The sequence below is a fragment of the Trichomonas vaginalis genome, chromosome II (assembly GCF_026262505.1).
Source record: "Trichomonas vaginalis G3 chromosome II, whole genome shotgun sequence".
NCBI lineage: Eukaryota > Parabasalia > Trichomonadida > Trichomonadidae > Trichomonas > Trichomonas vaginalis.
The window spans coordinates 11,440,611-11,456,313 of NC_067204.1; the positions used below are offsets into that span (position 1 = coordinate 11,440,611).

A 15,703-nucleotide genomic window follows, 5' to 3' on the forward strand; every position below is an offset into this window, starting at 1 on the left:
TTCTAATCCATCAAAGAATATACCCGTCCATCACGTTGAACTGGAATAGTGCATAAGAATGAAGTTTGGTCTTTCCATGTTCTAGCTAATGGTGCCATCATCATCATTCAGTGGTCTAGTTAATGAGTCCTCGTATTCTTCCGTGCATTCATTCACTCCATCTAAATCAGAAGCTTGAAGCATACGTGTAAAGAATATGTCGCCCACTGTGGTCATCGCTTGATCGGGGAAGTTTCTGGAATCTATTGTGACCTGAAGACCTCGAAGCATTGGATTTTCTAAAACCGTTCTTTGCATTGCATTCTTCGGAAATGTTAACACAAATCTGTAACATTATGAAGAGCGTATGAGAAATCTGAGCTGATACCTTCAGGAGTGATGCAACCTCCATTTAGTGAACGAACGTCAATATGTTGAGCTGGAATCATGAATGGATCTTCCTTACTGAATAAACGTGGTATTGCTTTAACTGATTCTTCAATTAAACCGTATCCTGGTGTAATGCATTTATCCTCTAAAACTTCCATCTTTGTGCATGAAATAATAACGTCATCAACTGTTGCGTCAGCAGATGTAGCGGCTAAGCTTGTAATTAATTTGGCAGGAAGTCCGATTTGTTGGAATTTGCGATCATATTTATAAACATGATTCATAATCTTTTCATAATTTCATCATTATCTTTTCATAAACGTAATTTTGTAAATCAGCAACTTTAACGGGTCAACCTGACAATATACTAAAGTATCCCTGAAAACATAATATTTAAAATGATTTCACCAAATGATTTAGGATAATCATCGAACGCCTGAAATGCTAACAAATCATTTACCGGAATAATCATATCAAAAGTGATATCAACTTCTTCATTTGCGTTCTTGAAAACTTCTGAAGGGTCAATATATTTACCACATACTGAGTTATCAATTTTTGAACATTATTATATAACGAATGAACAAACTTTTTAACTTTCCTTTCTGATTTGGTTTATATGTTGCAAATGCGAAAGATTTCACGGGCGCAATCCATCTGAAGATAACCGGCATCACCTCTTGGTTTCTACTTCTAATTGTTTAAAGCTTTGATTTGATGATTTGTAACCAACGAATAAACGCATGCATTTAAAAGCGCATCACATGTGAAAGCTTTATTTGAAACTAGAGTTGCTTTAACTTTGCGTTTAATATATGTGTCACCTAATTGTTCACATCATGAGCCGGATTTGTAATTCTTAAATGAGTTTGTTTATCATCAAAATATGGAGCATCAGAGTCATAGCATGAACTTTCAAGTTCTCTATAATATCTTCTACCGTCATTCTTTGCGAATATTTCATTTATCTTTTCGAATGAATGAAACACATTTCCATTAATCGGTTTAGTGTTTGGCACCAAATAGTTAGTCGTCATTTATTATTAAATAAAAAATCAAAATTAAAAGATGAAAATGAATTTTTAATTTTAATGAAATAATCAACTATGGCTGCAGGTATATTTAAGAAACTGTGGGATAAAGTAAAAAGAGGAGCGCATAAAGTTTGGGAAACAATGAAGAAAGGAGCAAATTGGATATTTAAGAATAAAGAAGCAATTAGTGACATTGCTGAATCAATAACACCAAAAGCTGCCCCAATAAGAAATATTAAATAAAGGAGAAAAAGTTTATCAAAGACTTCAACCGATACTAAGATAAAAAAATATTTATTTATTTTTCCACTATCTACCTCCTATTTTATTAAGTATTCCTTCAGCAATTCCACCAATTGCGTTACCTGCTTGTGCTCCCATCGCCGGATTACCTGCTTTAGTACCTAATACTCCACCTATGATAGTTCCTGCCGTTTTCGCTACTGGTGCTAAAAAGTTTGCAACGGGTTTAATAATCTTTTTATAAACCCAACCCGCAGCTTTCTTAATTCCATCCCATAATTTTTTTAAAGAATCCTGCCGCCATTTCTGATTTAATATTAATTAAAAAATATATTTCATCACTTATATTCTAATTTTTATTTAATGATAAATGAAACCAATTTTAAAAATAAATGAAACAGAGGAGGAAGAAATAAATGAAAGTGAAAATGTTCAACAAAAAATAAACGTTGTTAAACCAATTACTGAAATAAAAATTTTTTCATCTGTTGAAGAATTTAATGACTATTATGCTAACAATAAAAAATTATTTGAAGAATTGACAACGTGTAAATTGAATAAAAATGTTTAAAGTTGATGGATTCAAAATTTCAAAAATAAAAGGTGTGGTTAGTTTGAAATCTATTCCTCAATCAAGAATCACCTCATTAATGAAAATGATGATTTAACAAAAAGAATAGAAGAGATTGAAGAAAGAATAAATCAAATAATTGATTTCATAAATTCAAATAATCATTAGTTTCTTAAAGTTCAATGTTGATTCTGAGACATGAATTTTTTAAAGTTTATTTTTTATTTCATTATGTAGAATCTTTTATTCATGAAAATAATTATTTCTAATTTCTTTTACTCTCTCGTACATACTAGATTTAAAGAATTCAGAACTTTTACCATAATCTCCTAAATGTTTCTTATCCCTAACGTGTGCCAGTTATTATATGAAACTGAATAAACTTTATCTTTATCTTTACACCTTTCATCACTTCCAATATATTTATATCTCAGTTTTGATTTATTGGTTTCATATTCATTAACGTTTAATAATTCACAGTCTTCCTTTTTAAATAAATTTTTATGTATTCAGGATTAACAATTCTATAATATTGCTTCCCTTTAAATCTTTGAATATAAACAGGAACACCATCCTCTAAAATTCGATAATCTATTTTATCTGGTTTACTTGTTGGGTCATTATGTAAGAATAAAAAATAAACTTTTAAAATTAATATGTTAAAAAAATGATACAAAATCGCTCGATATTGTATGAATTCTTACGTTTACAAAAAAAGTCACAAAACCCATCCTATCCTACTACTCTTCAGGTCATTATCTATAATTATTCTATAAATTGTATCTAAATGAATATCGGCATTTTTCAATAACCTTGCTTCGATATCATAATGTCTGTTTAATTTAATTCCGTATTCTTTATAAAATAGAAATATAGTAATTTCAAATTGAATATTTCTGACCTCTTTTACATGATAATCATCATATATGAATTTCGCCAGTTTCAAATAATACTTTGTAAAGCAGTTATTAAACGGAATAATATTCAAAATATCGCTTATAATATTTTCTGGTAGATATTTCTCTGAATCAATCAAATTTATTTTGATCATTTTGTAAATCTTCATCATTTTCTGTTTTTAACTGATACAATGCATTAAATGGATCAATATAGTATTTGTCGATATTTTGCAATTCACTATATGTATTAGGAAGAATGAATTTATCAGACATAATAAAATATAAATTTAAAAGTGCCAATAAAAAAATGAGTCGTATTGATAATAACTATCACCCAATTATTGTATAAAATATAATACTAAATGTTCCATATGCATATGTGATAGTATATGTACTTTTATCTCACTATTATAGAAATGTGTGTCTATATGGAGTCATGTATATAGTATAAAATGCTGTTTGATAACAATATACCTTCGAGTCTGTTTTAAACACATAACGATTAATAGATATGATACTTACCGTCATCACAATGAAAAAAAAAACTGAGAACTGGGAATTGGATGAACCTTTTTCATAGAGCCGCAATGCATATATGCACGTAATACTTTTTTGTTATTAGTATAATGATTTATTGTCAAAGAATTGTAAATTATGTATATTTTTTATAAAAAAATTTTATAGCTTTATCTTCTCAAAAAATATCAATAATATAATAATAATAAATATATAAATAAAATCATTTCTTTTGTGGAATCATGTAATTCACTGCCATGATTATCCTCTTAGTCATTCCAATTGCTATCTGGTACGTCTTTGGCGAAGGAATATCAGCTTTTCCAGCCTTTTTTCTCAGCAATTCTCTCCATTGTTCATTTCCAATAAATCTTTGTCTTAATGATGCCAATCTATTCATCAGATACTTATCAACAGCTGATGGAACTAATGACATGAAACAAACTAAGTCAGTGATCATCTGCAAAGCGTCCAAAGTAAAGAAGCCGCCAAACTGAAATACACTTGAAAATGTTTCAGCGAAATCAGAAATAAATTGTCGACTTTGTTTCTTTACGTCTTCATTATTAGAAGAACTTGCCGCGAGTGCAGACATTGCTTTGATTGCTTTAGAAGCTGTCTGCAATATCAATTCAGATATTGGAGAGTTCGTTGATGTAGAGAATGACTCTCCAAGTGATTCCCACATCGATTTATGACCAATCAAAGTGATTAATCCTCTCTGAATAAAAATGGAAGGATCAGAACCACTTGAAATAACTCTTGTAAAGAAGGAGAATTTGCTGCCAAGAACGAAAGCGCCTGCATCATTATCTTCATCGAAAATTAACCAATCAGTTGGTAATTGTGCAATTGAATACGAAATAAACTCATCTAAACTTGAGTCTTTCGCGAAACTTACTAATGATTCTGCTGCTGCGAAAACAGCTGCTTTTGTTACAGGTATCTGGTTCTTCATGTCATCAAGGAAACATGAAGAAATTCGTGAGGAATTCTCAAGATAAATCTGACAAAGTTCTTCATCAATTTCTCTGTTCGCAAGTAAAGAAGTGAACAAAGAATAGACACCAAGCATAGAATCACTGTGTCTGTTGATGTGTAAGGATATCAATGCTTCAATAAGTGCATTGAATGATACTAAAATATCGTGTTTGTCAATTTTTCCGAAAATTTTATCGGCGAAAATTGAATGGCCAATGAAACCAACTGCTTGAGAAAGATACATCGTTGTTTCACTGTTGGAGACTGTTGTTATCTTGTTAAGAAGGTGTATCATGAAAGAGATCCATGCATTGCCCCAATGCTTGGCGGAAATGATCACATTCTTGTTTGTGATAAAAGAAACAACAGCTTGGAACATTCCTTTCGCAATTAATGTTGCTTCATCGGAATCATCGATTCTATCAATGAACTCGAAGGCAAGAACAACACGTGACCTTTGCTCCGAGAAGCCGACAACGTTGAGAAGTATCTGTACAACGTGTAAGGTCGTTCCTGAGCTGTTTTTGGCTGATTCCATAGCTTCCCTCGCGAGAAGCATTAAGAAACAACCAATGGCAGTCATGGAGGAGTGGTTGTCCTGCAGATTTACGAGTTGGCGGTCGAAGAAGGAGTGCGGGGAACTGCGAAGTGAACTCAAAAGTGGAGAAACCGTCAATGAGTGGTCGCATAGCATTAACATTAACTGAAGGGAAGCTGCTGCGAATCTTGGATAGTTCTTGGCGGCCATCGTCGTTCCCATCTTCTCAACAAGCTTGGGGATGATGCCCTTCTCTAATGTGGACTTTAATAATGAAGTTGGTGGATCTGAAACATCAAAACCGCTAACGTAACGAGCGAAATACGACGAGGACCCTAATGATACAAGGAATTTAAGCAGTCTGACCCTTACACAAGTTTCTTCATTTCCAATTTTACTCGGTTCTTCCTCTTCATCGCGTTCTATGACCTTGATAAAGCACGGGATTGGCTTTACAGAAGTAAAAACGACCTGTACGATCTGAGCGGCGTTGTTTGCGAGGTATTGGCTCAATGAAATTGCAGAAATCTGAACATCTTTGTCGTTTTCTGCAACAGAAAGAATGAGCTTCTTAAGGAAATCAGAGGACCATGATACTTGTTGGCTTAAAGAAACGACAGATGAATGGAAACTCGAATCTGGGTTCTGGAAGAACTCTTCTTCATGCTGGGAGATAGTAAACAATAATCTGTATACGCATAATAATGTTTCAAGTGGAGTTTCGTCTTCTACAACGATTGTAAGTAATCCACGGATAAATCTTTGATCGCAAAGCGCAGAACGCATAACAAGGTTGTAGTGGACCTTGTCGTATTTGAATAAATTAGTCCAAACTTGGCAAATTTCGCATAAGATCGACCATTTTTCGTTAAAGTGGGCGTATAGTCTATCTGGTAGCTTTAATAAGCAGAACTCAAGCAAGAACACATGGATATGTTCGAAGTTTAACGGTGGAGGAGCGTTTTGTACTAATTTCGATAAAAATCTCACGAAAGAACGCATAAGAGGATAAGCGCGCTCAGCCAATTCTGTCTTCTCTATATCAAGGATGATGCCGCCGGTGCCAGATTGGACATTATCCGGTGTTAAAATTTCTGTAAAAACAAATTTTTTCCAGATTTCAACTGTATACGTTTCATCCTGCGAAATTTCCGATAGGGTATCGTAGCAACATGATTTGAGGGTCGCAGGGATCATAGATGATACATAAGTTATTAAATTATTTATTAAGTTGTTTGAGTTGATAATTTCGCGACGGCATAGTTCGCTATGCTTGAATAATGATGAAAGTAATCTGAAAATCGATTCAAGTGTACTAGAATCATCTTCTGATAATTTTGCAACATTTGCTTGAGATTGATTGAAATCATCTGCATAACCTGATATGGCTTGTAAGAAATGAGGTAAATTTATCAATTGCGAGTTGGATTTTGCTAATCTATCGTAAACTAATTCAGATGTTTCTTTATCTACGGATAAAGATGCTAAAAGTTTAATAAAAGCAGCAACAAAGCGCGGCTGAGTAAAATCTGTAGCTGAAGAAATGATTTCTGTACCCATTGAATAAAAATGTCGACCAAAATCTGGATCTTTTCTCATTCTAGCTAATACAGTAACTAATTGTATAAAATCTCGGAAATCTGTATTGTTTTTCTCGGGTGCTTCCTCAGCAAATATGTAATCATGCTTGATTTGTCTTTCATTTTCGATAAATCCTTGAATTCTGTCTTTATGCTTTTCGATAACTTTAAATACGAATGCCTGAGCGTATATTTCGAGAACTAATTGATAAGATTGCGTTTGAGAAATCGAAGATTGAAGTAATAATGTGTTTGCGATGAAAATAAGAAGAGAAGGAGTATATGATTTTTCTATAAAGTCTCTAATATCGGCAATGATACCAAATGCTGCTTTCATTATTTGTTGCAACTGAGGACACCGAGAACATTCTTGCCATTCTTCTTGGATTTTGCCGCCAATATGACTGACGAACTTCTGCTTGTTAGGTTCAAAATACGGATTCGTTAGCATTCCTACAAACTCTGTAACAGCCATCGAAGCATCGTAAAATGGTTTTGTTTCGTTTTCTATAGTAAAATGAGCAAATGATGGTCGAGTAAACTCTTCGTAGTATTGTATACTACTTTTGCTTGGTGGATTTGAAATCTTCTTGATCAAAGTTCTGCATCGATTTATAACTTCGTCAAAATCAGAAGTTTCAAGCTCTTTTTTCTTATAAGTAAGACGAAAATTGGTTTCTGCTGGTTTAAAAACTACAGGGGCCGCAATTGATGTTGATGCTAGTGAGGCACCGCTGAGTTTTAAGTTCATTGAAGAAAAGTGACAGATCCTAAATTTTGTGTTCAATGTTATCAAGAAATTATCATAAATTTTATATCTCTTGCTGCAAAGAAGAAATTTTGCTCTTAAAATATGAGATTTTGACTTTCTTTTTAGTAAATTTATGATCAAAGATTCGCATCTAGACAATATTATTAGTTAATAATTCGTAAAACTTATGTATGCATCCATAGTAATTCATGTGCATGATATGAAGAAAATCATTCAACTTCGTTTTGAGATATTTGATAGCAGAAATTAATTAAAGGTTTTATGAATTCATCCATCATTTTTGGTAGTAAACTTAGTGGACGTATAGAATTCAGTATGATATTAGAAATAAATTTAAACTAATACAAATTCATAAGCTATTAAACACATTTGTGATAGTGACTTAATGTTATTATCAAAAACATGAAGGGTGTATAGAGTGTTATATAATTCTCCGTTAATTCAAATGAATTTTAGAGGAATATTTCAAAAATTAAAAGAAATTGTTTGATTTTAAGTCCTGTCTAAGTTTTTCATTAGCAATATCAAGTGATTATAAGTACAATCTTTAAGTGATGAACAAAGAATAACAAAGCTATTTCTCAGGGGTTATTAATAGGTCTTTTTTCATTCTGATATGCTACTGATGAATACAATATGAATGATAATAATGTGTCATAAGATGGTGAAAAATGAAAATAAGTTGTGACCATCTCATCTGAGTAACTAGACCATAATCGAGACAACCATGAAGTTATGTAGCTTATGGAGTTCTCAAGTCCAGGAAGGAAAACATGGGTTATAGGACTGACAGAGTTGATTGACTTTTTTAATGCTATAAGAGTGACCAAAATTGAATTTTTGGATATGCCTACATGTAATTAATACAATTAGGCATAAAATATCTCAATTGAAAATTTTTCATTGAATTTCCACCGTGTAATCAATTTTTGATAAATGAGTTTACTTTTAGTACTAGTAGTGATATTCTTGGCGGCAATCACGGTATTTATGTACCTCATCGCCTCTAATCTCTACAAGAACTCAAATATGCAAAATTCTCAAAGAGTACAAAGTCATGATGAAAATTCAAACACAAATACAACAAATAACGACGACAAAGAAACGGTTCAAGCCCTCAAAGAAAATATTGCCGCACTTGAGAAAGAAAATTTGCAATTAAAAGCACAAATATCGCACAGTAGCGGAATTTATCCAAACTTGGATGCACTAAAATCTCTCAGTAAGACATCAGACGATTTCAAGAAAATCTACAAAGTCCTTGCTAAAGTCGCAAGCGAGGATGACCGCGTAACGATTCAATACGCTGTTGCCAATGGTTACAGCAAGGTCAGAGGCGGAACATGGAATTACGATATCGTTACAAATGCAGGCTATAAGAACGATTTCAGACTTGCACAGCTTTTAGTAGATTTTGGCGCCGATCCAAATTCTACAGATGGAACTGGCTGTGGTGCTCTCAGATTCTTCTGCTACGAGGGTAACTTACCAGCTGTTAGGTATTTTGCTTCTCTTCCAAAAGTTGACATTAATGCAGCCAGAGAAGACGGTTTTACACCATTAATGGGCGCTGCTAAGTGGGGCCAGCATGAAGTTGTCGAGTATCTTGCTTCCCTGAAGAACATAAACATCAATGCAAGAAATAAAGACGGAAATACGGCTTTGAAATGCACAACATATGATGAAATTAAGAATATTCTTAAATCTAAGGCTGTGTTGAGTAATTGACATGAAATTAATTTTAAAATTTGCTTTTAATATACCCAGATTTTCCTTACTTTTACCACTCCCCATGTAATTTCTGGGGAAAACGATAATTCATTTTTTTTATGGATGAATAGATCGTTTTCCTAGAAAGGACCTCATATCTCTGGCTAAAAAGAATGTCAGATCCTAAATAGGTTATTGATCTAGTGTACAAATCCAATAAAAAGCCTATTTTTTTGGCTTTTTTGATGCTCATTTTTTCGAAGATCTACATGAATATGGGGAAACCATCGGATTTTTTTGGTTAACCCACATCTTCATGTAGTCTGGACTATCTTTCCTCGAAGGACCTCTTTACGGGTGTAAAAACTCATAAAGTTCTCAAAAGATTCATTCTCGATCTCCATGCTGAAAGAATTTACAATAAAAAAGAGATCTACGCATCAAACTACAGCCATAAATGAACTGAACCCCTAAAGCTCAGCTCTTAGTTTATCAAAAACGTCGAAATCCTTCTCATTGCAATCAAATTTTCTCAATAACTCATAAGAAAAATCGAATTTTGATTAAGCCGATGTTATAGGTATCACAAATACTACAAACTTGAGCAATATCGAAATTGCCAGCAAAAGTTTGAAATTGCATTGCTCATATTTGTTTTGTAAACTAAAAATCTGCTTATATTATTCATTAATTTTTTATATATTATTCATATACTTTAATAAAAACAATACTATTTCACCTTAAAAATGAATTTCATAAGTCAATATTATTTTTTTGAAAATGTATCAATTTTCGATTAAAACAACATGAGAATAAAATCTAGGGATGCGACGGTTTTACGCCATGACCGTTTATAAATAGAATAATCCGCCATTCGGCCGAATAACAAAACAATACAAAATTATCGCCGTCCTTTTTTTTCTTTCTTTCTCTTTTTTTCCCCTCTCTCTCTTTCTTTTCTCTTTCCTCTTTTTACTCCTCTTTCTCTTTTCATCATTAAACATAAAGATTATTAAGGATACCCTTACATTGCGTAGTTAGAAAGAGAATATGATATTGTCATGATTGCGAAAGTTTTAGGCTCCAGAAATGAATATACATCAAACTGAAACAATTGATAAATTGAATGAACTTTTGAGAGGTTCTCAAATAAAAAAATTATCTAATTTTTTACAATATTACTATTATTTTATCCACATATGTATATATAGTAATTTGAGAAAACTTTTAGGAAAAAATAAGTTTAATAAAAATCTGAATTTTACTTGTTGTGGGATTGTTATTAATTGACACTCCAGACGTATTACTAATAGTTATGCGTATGCAATTAAAGTATTTCTGATGGACAAAATGTGAGATTTATATCAGATAATTCATTTCTACTATTAAGTTATTCATTTATGAGTTTGCACTTATTCGCACTAAATAAATAACTATTAAAAATTGTTTTAATTAATTGACACCATATAATAGAGTGAATTTTGTTTGATCAAACAACAATAGATGATAGATATAAAGCCAAGAAACTTGCTATTAATATGCTCTACTTGCTATTTCAATGTAAGTATGATATTTTCTAAATGTTTCGTTCAGATAACTTAGATATATTAGTCAAAATTTGAAATTTTAATAGCACATATATTAAAAATAATTATTATTCATAAAAGATTAATGAAATAGTAAAAAAAATCAATCAAATTATAAAAATACAACATTTAGAAGAATTCTTATTATCCTTCAAAAAGTCAGTATTTCTGCTGTAATTTTCTACAACATTGTAGTTATTGCACTTTGTCTATGGATTTGTATATATGTTATATATAATTATATATCTAAACTGCCCATAAGTGCAATTTTTATATAAATTGTTTATTTCTTTAACAATTTCATATAAAATATGCTTTTTTAAGCGTATCAAAGCTGTGTTCTTAATGTGCATGGATATATCAAGAAAAATGTCGAAAAAAATGTGAATTCACAAATTCACTGAATTTTCACCGTTTTTTGAATTTTGCTACAGCACTAATATTAAATAATACTAAAATCTTCTGTCTTTGTAAAAGAATAAATTCTGACAAAAAGTGCTCGTTTAAATTTAATGATCATCTGTATGACTAAGTGGTAAAAAGTGTTTATGACCAAAAAAGGGTTACATGCTTAGTCTATTTTTCTGACAGGATACTCTAGATTTACATGATCTCTATTTCATATCTCCGTTTTTAGATTCTTCGACAGATTTTATGATAGAAAACCAAGATTAACAAATTTCCGGCATGTTAATGAAGAAATCTGCAGCTACCCTCAATATTATTTCAATAATCAGTATCGTTTCTCTTACAATTTATTTTTTCTCAATAATTTAACAAGAAATAACAATACACACTTGGTTTTACGTATAAAGCTAAGTGTCGAACTTAATCAACTTTACTTACTTAGCAAATGAATATTTTTGTGGTTGCGAGTTCTGAATGCTGAAGTTTTAGATTTCTCTATAAATGATATCATTGCACTTACAATGTTGTTCCAGCCTATCGCATAAATCATAGAAAATCCAAAAAAAAAATAATATAAAGAAAATTCATGTCATGAAGTTCAAAAAATACCGTGTAACATTAAATTTGTTATGCATAATACATTTTAGCTATTATTGATTTTTTTTAATTTTCGAGAAATTGAATGGTGAGTCCGATAGAGAAATTTTTAAAAATCCTAGTGCCTCATAGAAGTAATTTCCCTCGTCTCCCATACTTCCAAATGTATGCATATGACATAAACTTTTATGCATTACACAAGTGGCCAATAATATCTATAGAGTAAAAAATTAGAAATTTAATTTTTTTATATGATAGTTATATTTCAGATTTGCGAGCGTAACTTTTTTCTCCATGGCATACTTGTTTTAAGAGCAAATGATCAAAATCGTCCTTCAATTATTGAAGGAGCTGATATCTTTTGAAAATTGAATTGAAAGAGTATTCAATTTTCAAATTTCCTCTCAATTTTGGAAACATATCAACTCTATGAATTAACAATTATGTGCCTTCACAGTTTATCAGTCATATAAGGTGCTTATAAAGAAAAAAGTTACGCTCGCAAAATATGTTTTTATATAGATTTCACATAAAATAATTATGTAATTTCTAAAAAGAATATTTTTGTTCTTGAATATTAAAATGTATTGTAGTTTAAAAAGTTTTAAATATGTTGCTAAAATTTCAGGTTTATAGCTCATGTCTAGCATGACTTCTTCGTATGCGCAAAAAATCTGACACGTAAGGGTATCCTTAAAAAAAAATAAAGAAAGTATAATAAGTAATTATTTAGTTATCGATATAGATATGTAAAGTGATAATCTGAGGATAATCTGAGGAGGAGTCTGAGGATTAGACCGAGGAGTAGTTTGAGGAGTTTGATGATAATCTGAGGAGGAGTCTGAGGAGTAGTCTGAGGAGTTTGAGGATAATCTGAGGAGTTTGAGGAGTAGTCTGAGGAGTTTGAGGAGTAGTCTGAGGAGTTTGAGGATAATCTGAGGAGTTGTCTGAGGAGTAGTTTCAGGAGTTGTCTGAGGATAATTTGAGGAGTTTGAGGATAATCTGAGGAGTTTGAGGATAATCTGAGGAGGAGTCTGAGGATTAGACCGAGGAGTAGTCTGAGGAGTTTGAGGATAATCTGAGGAGGAGTCTGAGGATAATCTGAGGAGTAGTTTCAGGAGTAGTCTGAGGAGTAGTCTGAGGACTAGTCTGAGGATAATCTGAGGAGGGGTCTGAGGATAATCTGAGGAGGGGTCTGAGGATAATCTGAGGAGGGGTCTGAGGATAATCTGAGGAGGGGTCTGAGGATAATCTGAGGAGGAGTCTGAGGATAATCTGAGGAGTAGTCTGATGAGGAGGGGTCTAAGGAGTAGTCTGAGGATGATGAGTAATCTGATAAGGAGTAGTCTGAGGATGATCTGAGGATAACCTGATGACTAGTCTAGGAGTGGTCTAATAAAAATGTAAAATATTTTCAAAGAAAAAATTCTATGAATTTTATATTTTAATTCTTAGCATTATACTGAATAAAATAAACATAAATATCAAAATTTGAAATTGAACACGCCAAAAAATTGATAATCTACATTCAATATTTTGTAAGTGGCGTACATTTTGAATACTCGCCATACGCCTTGGAGTTCTCAATTTTGAATTCGCCTTTATTTGGGCGACCTCAGAAAAATACACCATTAAGAAAATATTGTATGAGATTTTAAATTTGAACACGCTCTACCTTAAGGAATTAAATTTATTAAGATATATTTATATATAATAAACGATTACTTAAAAAAAAGTATTTCATCGCTTATGTAAGTTTCAAAAAAATCACGAAAATAAAAAAATCAAGATTAAAATTTTATTTTTAATTTTTGAATTTCTCAAATGGCGAAATTTTTGGGCGAACAAAAAAAATGTACGCCCGGTCAAATGGCGTGTTTAACGCATCCCTATAAAATTTACGCAAAATTATTTTAAAAAATGGTTTTAAAAATTTACAATTGATGAAGAATAAGATTGCAAGAAGTTTTGAAGTTTAATTTTAAGAAAAAAAATTCGGATATTATTCATGGATCTAAGTAATCTGATATTTGAGTATCGGCACTATGCATAAAACATATATTTATAGTTTTTTTGGAGTTTTATGATTTTAAATATATTCAAATTTGGCAATCCAATAGATTTTTAAAAAATAGGTAAATAAAAATAGATTACATATGCAGCAGATTTAGAACATGAAACAAATCTTATAGTGACCCAAAAAAAATTCATGATCCAAAAAAGAAAAAAATTAGCTAAATGGGAATCAAACCTTGGCATAATGAATCATTATGTCGGATGTTTCCACTACACCAGCAGTTCGAAAAATACCCTTGGTGGTTCTATTTAATAGCTACTCCCAACGATAGGCGGTGTCCCCAGCTTTAGAGGGGTGGTAAAAGTAAGGAAAATCTGGGTATTTTATATTTAAATTATTTAATTTAAAATACATGCCATCTTATATCCAATGCAATATTTAAGTGTCAAAAATTGCATATTATAAAGAATTCAGCTTGTTAACAAAGGCAGAAATGTTACATTTATTGACAATATGTTAAATTGAAGCGGAAATCGCGTGATCAAATAGCTCATAAGCAAATAAAGTGTTCCACACCTGATAACCTGGATTTTAACATAGTTGACAAATTTTCAACATGAAAAGTGAATGAATCGGTAAATAATTATCAAAAATTTGACTCTCATTGTGTGGCAATTCATATATTAGAAAGATAAACTGGAAACTGGCGGACTCGGCTCAACGAATTCAAAAACCTCAAAAGATAATATGATATATAGGCATTTTATCGATTCCTTGATCAATTGGTTAATTTTTCATGACTCGGTTAGCAATCTTTTTTTTTGAAAAACAGAAGGCATTCGACTTGAGGTGACCCATAGAATAGACTTAGGGGGCTTATATTAAGAAAATAATACTACCTTACGAATCTGATGCATATACTATTCAATTTAGCAAAATTTTGCATGAATTAAACTCCAAATATTACAATTTGTTTTGTCCTCATATAAAATTAGCCCATACGTTATGGTAGAAGATATATGATAGATAGGTAATAAATTGACATTAGTTTTACTTGCTCTCTGTGATTTCTTCTTTAAATATTACATCACATATACAAAAAGAAAGTAATATTGGAAGTTTGTCATATTTCACACTAATTATTAAAGCTCTCAACGTTAGAATTTTCGTTAAATAAATGTCCTAATACGCAATAGAAAGATTCACAATTTAGTATTAAGCAAATTCTCACGCCAATTCTAAAAATATGAACTTAAATCGTAAAATACAAGTATTTATCTTAAATAAACTCCTCAAAGTAAAAATAATGATTTCATTTTGTAAAAAAAATTAACAAAATTCTTTTATTCTATATTCTTTTGAGGTGTATTATTCTGAAAAGTGTATTGTCGTATGAGTTTTGATTGTTTAAGTAAAAATAATATTGATAAGATTATATTGGCGTATGTAAGCTCGTAATTACAAAACTGTACGTTGCATATAAATATTTGTGTAATTTTTTGAATTTTCATATGGAAAATTGTTATTTGAGTGATTGTTGATCAAGTTCCTAGTTGTTATTCCATTAGAGATTGGCACTTTTTGCAAAATAACGTATATTCGTTATTTTTTATAATTTGATGATTTAATAATTAAACAATAATCTGTTAAAGAGAACAATGTTATTTAACATCATTTAAAATGATAAATCAGAAAAGAATTGTAAATTTTTTTTAATTTGCAATTTGGATTAGAAATTATCCTACATTCACACAAACAATATACACAATGGCATATGACAAAGAATATAAAAGAAATTATTCAAATAGAATTTAATCTGATGTGCAATATGCTTATACAATTGAGTCATGTTTGAGTATTGTGCTTGTGAATTGGTGGTGAT

General features: G+C 31.2%; 2 protein-coding genes and 1 pseudogene across 3 annotated transcripts; 2 read left to right on the forward strand and 1 right to left on the reverse strand.

The window, feature by feature from the left end:
- The first annotated feature begins 1,475 nt into the window (after positions 1 to 1,475).
- On the forward strand, positions 1,476 to 1,689 carry TVAGG3_0526840 (annotated as a pseudogene). Its single transcript has one exon. A coding segment is annotated over exon 1 (214 nt).
- Positions 1,690 to 3,750: 2,061 nt separating this feature from the next.
- Positions 3,751 to 7,482, reverse strand: TVAGG3_0526850 (nuclear pore organization; the record flags this gene model as incomplete). The annotated part of the gene is made up of 1 exon (XM_001315550.1): positions 3,856 to 7,482. One exon carries the CDS (start codon positions 7,480 to 7,482, stop codon positions 3,856 to 3,858), a length of 3,627 nt encoding a protein of 1,208 aa, XP_001315585.1.
- Positions 7,483 to 8,427: 945 nt separating this feature from the next.
- Positions 8,428 to 9,888, forward strand: TVAGG3_0526860 (spectrin binding; the record flags this gene model as incomplete). Its single annotated transcript, XM_001315551.2, has 1 exon — positions 8,440 to 9,231. The coding sequence occupies one exon, from the start codon at positions 8,440 to 8,442 to the stop codon at positions 9,229 to 9,231; it is 792 nt and encodes a 263-aa protein (XP_001315586.1).
- Positions 9,889 to 15,703: the final 5,815 nt, after the last annotated feature.